The 5,094-nt window shown below is 43.6% G+C and overlaps 1 protein-coding gene across 1 annotated transcript; it reads left to right on the top strand.

Annotated features, from left to right (window-relative positions):
* The first annotated feature begins 520 nt into the window (after positions 1-520).
* On the top strand, positions 521-4,769 carry MUSTN1 (musculoskeletal, embryonic nuclear protein 1). The gene is made up of 3 exons (XM_057367982.1): positions 521-1,367; positions 4,100-4,220; positions 4,437-4,769. Exons 1-3 carry the CDS (start codon positions 1,359-1,361, stop codon positions 4,541-4,543), a joined length of 237 nt encoding a protein of 78 aa, XP_057223965.1. The 5' UTR covers positions 521-1,358; the 3' UTR covers positions 4,544-4,769.
* The last annotated feature ends 325 nt before the right edge of the window (positions 4,770-5,094 follow it).

The raw sequence follows: 5,094 nt of genomic DNA, 5'->3' as shown, positions 1-5,094 counted from the left end.
AATTCAACCTAAGGAATGGCTAAGTATGTAACATCCAAACTGCTGCTTAACCTACAAATAATTCCCCCAATCATGGAGAAAATCTCAGGCCTGGGAAAAGTTCAGCTTAAAGACAGATTGGACACTGAGAGGCCTGGAGGGTAATTCACAGCCAAGAGATYCCACAGTCCTGCTGGTTGAGCACTAGAGCTGTGGTTTGATGTCATGTTTTCATAGTGAAAAGCAAACTTGCTGTGACTACTCATGCTTCTCTGTAGTCTAAAAGCACAGGCAGAGCYCAAGGAAAGGCCAGGGCAGATWTCTACCACTACAAGGGTTGATCTSTCTAGTGGAAGGTGTTTGGAGGTCTGCCCTTCTCACATTAACCCACCTGGCTGGAGTCTTGGTTCTTTGTAGGTGTTGAGTGCAGTTACAGAAGCTGGGGGGTTTTTTTGGGGTTTTTTTTTTTTTTTTGCATGATACAAATATTTGATGTAAAAAAAAACAAAACCAAAAGGGAAACAATCTCTGACCCAACCCTCTCCCAGTAATGAAAAATTCATGCTCAGAGGTGGCAGGGTTTTACTTAATATAAAAATTGTTTAGAGAAGAAATGTTAAAAGTTTTGGGTAAGTTTTTAACTGCTGTCAGCAAGTGCAGTGGGGAACACCGAGTTTATCCATGTCTGAGTAAGCAGTTCCTATACATATGCAGGTGAAATGGTTAAACTTGCTAATGGTGCTGCAAGTAGAAAGTGATTTTACTCTCAGTTGTGTAAGAGCCAGCACTGGAACATGATCAGTGATARAGCTGTAAAACCATACCCTGCTCTATTAACTTTCAAAAGACACAAAATACTCTTCTGTTAAAGATCCCTGTACTAAAGTGATTCAGGGCACAGTTATGCTTTGGACATTAGGTTTATATCATCTTTAGAGAACACATGTTTTGTTATGTCRGGAAACAAATGCCCACTCTTTTCCCCCCTCCCTTCCCCTAGAGGACTCAATTTTGTGTCCATAACAAAAAGTTGCCTTTTAAAGTTAGAAACAGAGCCCTAGTGGACCCCCCGGGAATGGTTTTTGTAGGAACCAGGCTTCCCCGTGTCCCCTCTGCCACAGCTGTCTGCTCCYATCAGCCCAGCCTAGTGAGTGCTGCATGCTCGAGTCATCGCCAGGAATAAACCTTATGACAACAAGAGCCTTTCTCAACCTGAATCATCCCGGGCGCTGCTTTGGGAAGATGACCCAGCTAATGACTTCACTGAGATAGTCTATATAAGTCCAGGAAAACAACAGGCACTCACAGAGCTCACGGGCTGGATTTAATCAAAGCTGGGAACGACCTGGGAGGGATTTCAGCGAGGGAGCACCGCAGTTATGTCACAGGTACGGGGACATCTGTGCACTGCCTGCCCATGGAGCAGCGCCTGGCAAACCTGTTACTGGTTTGAATGCTTTGCTGGAAAAGCTTATTAGTGAGTTCCTTTCGTTAACCAGTGAATTCAGCTTTTCTGCTCTGTGACTTATGTCATTACACTGTAGTATTTATATGCTCTATTAATGTATTTAAACAAGTGCATTCTTAAGAGGGGTTATTTGGTGAAGAAGGAAAGCAGCYGCCCCTATACATGATTAATAAATTTGGCTTTAAAATGTTCTGGTTTCTCTTAAATACTTTTATTTGTGTAGAAAGGGAAAAATCATTCCCCCTGCTCTGCATTGGGATGTTTCACAGAAGGAAGGATCTCTGCCTTTCCAACACRCTTTCTCAGACAGTGATTTTGAAATTCTGTTTTGAAAAGAGGTGGCTGTTCTGAAATGTCACTGTGTAAAGCTTAATGTATTCCCATGAGGGAAAAAAGTGTGACTGAAAATTAAAACTGTTAGGATACAGTATTTGCAACTGAAATTTTATATTACACACTTCTGTAACTAATGGGTTGTCTTTAATGCATTCCCCAATAATTGGCGTTTCAAAGTGCTCTTAAAATTAGCTCAGAAACAKTGAGGTTTTGGATAAATGTTGCATTTGCACAAGCTGCATGTGCTCGGCAGAGCCCTCCTCAGCAGAAGAATTTTACAGGATCGGTGGGATGGAGAGTAGGAGCCCCGGCAGATTAGGAGAATACAGTTCTTCAGCTACAGCAAGTAACTCAGTTCAACTGATTTTCTTTACTCTGCAGTAAAAGGGACTAAAAACCAGTTGTATGTTTTGTAAAGTAGTGCTTTTTGACTTGTGACCGGAGGAGGTAAAGTACAGGCTGTGCTCCTGTGCCAGCTGGGAATGGCTCCTGGCAAACCCTATTCACGAATTCTGGGAGCAATTAGCAGTGGTGAGGCTGTGACAGTGGCAGCTGCTGGCCAGGGCACAGTTTAACCTCTCTGTGCCCCAGCTTTGCTCTTCAGCTGGGGGCAAACTAATCCWCAGCAACTGTCCTGCTGGAAAATCCTCCTGTGATCAAAGTATGAGACTGTTTATTTTTAAATAACTGGGTGACATTCAAGGGCTCTTCTCAGCCTGGCTGTATCTTTGTGCATCTCAAGCACCACCCTGTCCCCAGGAATTCCCTTGTCCCAGTGAGAGGAAGCCTCACAGTTACTGTCCGTTGCCAATAATGGACAAAGGACCTTTGCAGATTTCACATTTCTGTTAACAAAGCAATGGGCTTTTYCCCTTTCTGCRTTKTTTGCCTGTGGACCATGCCATGAGSGACTGTTCCCATCAGGTGCGAGTTGTCATTACAGAAGGACGGGTGACACCCTGGCTGTGGGGACATTTGGTTCACCAGCTGAGCGACCATTCACAAGCTGTTGAAGATTTTGAAGGAAAACCCTGTTTTCCCCTTGCTTGCTCTGTCTGCTCATGAGTGTTTTCCCCAGAGATCTTGTAAATGTTTTGTTTCCCACAACACATGCAAGCGRGATTGACAGTGAGCTATTCTGAGCATTCCGAGGAATTTACAGCAGGCAGAAAACATGCCAAAGGCTCCAGTGGAGCCAGCCCACCCAACCAAGAGCCAGCCATGCATGTGCGGTTTCTGCAAGGTCCCTGGGACTCACTGCTCCAGCCATTTGTGAGCCTTGAGGGATTTGGTTCCCTGCACAACTGTTTTTAGCCTCACAGGGRATGCCTGAGTGGGCTCCACCACTACCAGAACCCAAATATCAGAAGCCCTGTAGAGATGGTTAGAGAAGTTTCTTGTTGATGTTTCAGTGTGTAAATCTATTACAGTTGGAGCGTGTGGATCCTCTGTTYCTTTTAAACATATCCCTGTGCCCCTGCATTTTGCCACAAGAGCTGCCTGGTAGGACCTTGGAAATCTGTCCATGAAATATTGAACTGAAGGGGGAATGCTTATGGTGTTGGCTGCTGCCRAGTGAGGTTGTGTCTGACTGTGGAGTGCTAATTTAAAGATAGGGATAGGCTGTTACGAAGCAATGTTATCCCTATTTCCTTGCAGCGGGATAAACTGTAAACAGATTCGTATTTGGCTGTTGCAGTGCACCACCTGATGATGCATCTGTTTCTGTATTAGATTTCCTTCTCTTTCTTTGAGTTCCAAGTCTAATGCTTCAGATGTGTTCAGTAGAGAGCTGCTGAGTGCTCAGATACTTTTGTTCCCTAAATTTAAGATTGATAACTATGGGTCAAGTGTTTATTCCAACTAAAGCAACTCCAGTTGCAGAATCTCTTTGGCCAGTTTCCCAAAGAAGTAGTAAGTAAACTGAGGCACAAGCCCAATCTAGTAATGAAGGGATTTTTCCTTTCCAAATACTGGACAGATTCTTGAATTACCAATCAGCACTTGCAGAATGAGCAAGCAGGGCTGTACAGGGAAAATATAAGAATAAAATATTTTTAAAAAAACTAAGTAGTTTGTTGCTCTTTCAAAGGCTGTATGATAAGAATTTCAGAACAGGAAGAATGATCACAGATTTTGGGAAGGGCAGTGAAATTGTGGTTATGTAAAGATCTGAAGTAGCTGAGTGTGTAATCTTGGAATTGAAACAGGTGAAATATTGTGTTAGTGACTCTGTGTATTGTAGCCTTTGGGTTGAGGCAGCTTTGCTCCCTGTGCTTCAAACACAAAATACTGATGTGTGGGTCTGTTTCTTAGCCAGCCCCTGTGAAAAAGAAGCGTCCTCCAGTGAAGGAAGAAGACCTCAAAGGAGCTAGAGGAAACCTTGCCAAAAACCAGGAAATTAAATCCAAAACCTACCAAGTGATGAGRCAGTGTGGTAAGTCTCCTTGATTAGAAACAATTAAGCAGAGTAAAACATTGATTTAATTTCTGTTTYCAAGTGAGTCACCCCTGGAACAGCAGCCTGCCGTTCACCTGACGGACAGATGAAGTATTTATCGAATGTGTATAAATGCTATTCAGCAGCACTAGTTTTACTCCCTGAATTTGGGTGGTACTTCACTGACTGTCTCTCCTGGTTTTGTTTTCCAAGAACAAATGGGCGCTGCAGCACCTTCCATATTCAGCCGGGCCCGGACAGGGGGTGAAACAGTCTTCGAGAAACCRAAAGATGAGCCAGCCAAGAGCGTCTTTGGCTGACAGCAGAGCTGGATGTGTCTCATCCAAATTTTTTTCCAAATTTCTGTTCCTTACACTRAAGTCACTGTAGACTCAAGTAGCTGATTTTCACTCTAAGTCCTTAAGTACAAATATACTCATGTCAAAGGGTAAAATTTCCCTTTAAAAATGTTCATTTTTATTACATTCTTTCTTTCTATGTATTGGACAATGTTTGCTATAATGGTTTAATAAAAAAAAAGGTTGTTGGACACAGCTTGGCACACTGTAGTGATTCATTTCAGTTTGGATTCAGGTTAATTTTGTGGGCACTGTGGCTCTACAAGCAATGATTTTGCATGTCAAATGCAAAGAACAAACAGCCTGATGACACAGTCTCAGAGTCTGATTTTTTTCATGTCCTGCCCTCACCAGGGAGGGAGCTGAGGAGGAGCTGATCAAAGAGGCAGCACAGAAAACTGTCGATTTCACCCAAATTCGTGCTGTCTACAGTGGCACCTTGGCAAGGCCCCTCATGGCTTGGGCACGGCACAGGGTGGCGGCTCTCCCCTCACGGCTCTCCCCTCACAATT

This window comes from Malurus melanocephalus, unplaced genomic scaffold (genome assembly GCF_030028575.1).
Source record: "Malurus melanocephalus ecotype Western Australia unplaced genomic scaffold, MMel_1.1 scaffold_87, whole genome shotgun sequence".
Taxonomy (NCBI): domain Eukaryota; kingdom Metazoa; phylum Chordata; class Aves; order Passeriformes; family Maluridae; genus Malurus; species Malurus melanocephalus.
This window is presented reverse-complemented; position numbering and strand designations above follow the sequence as displayed.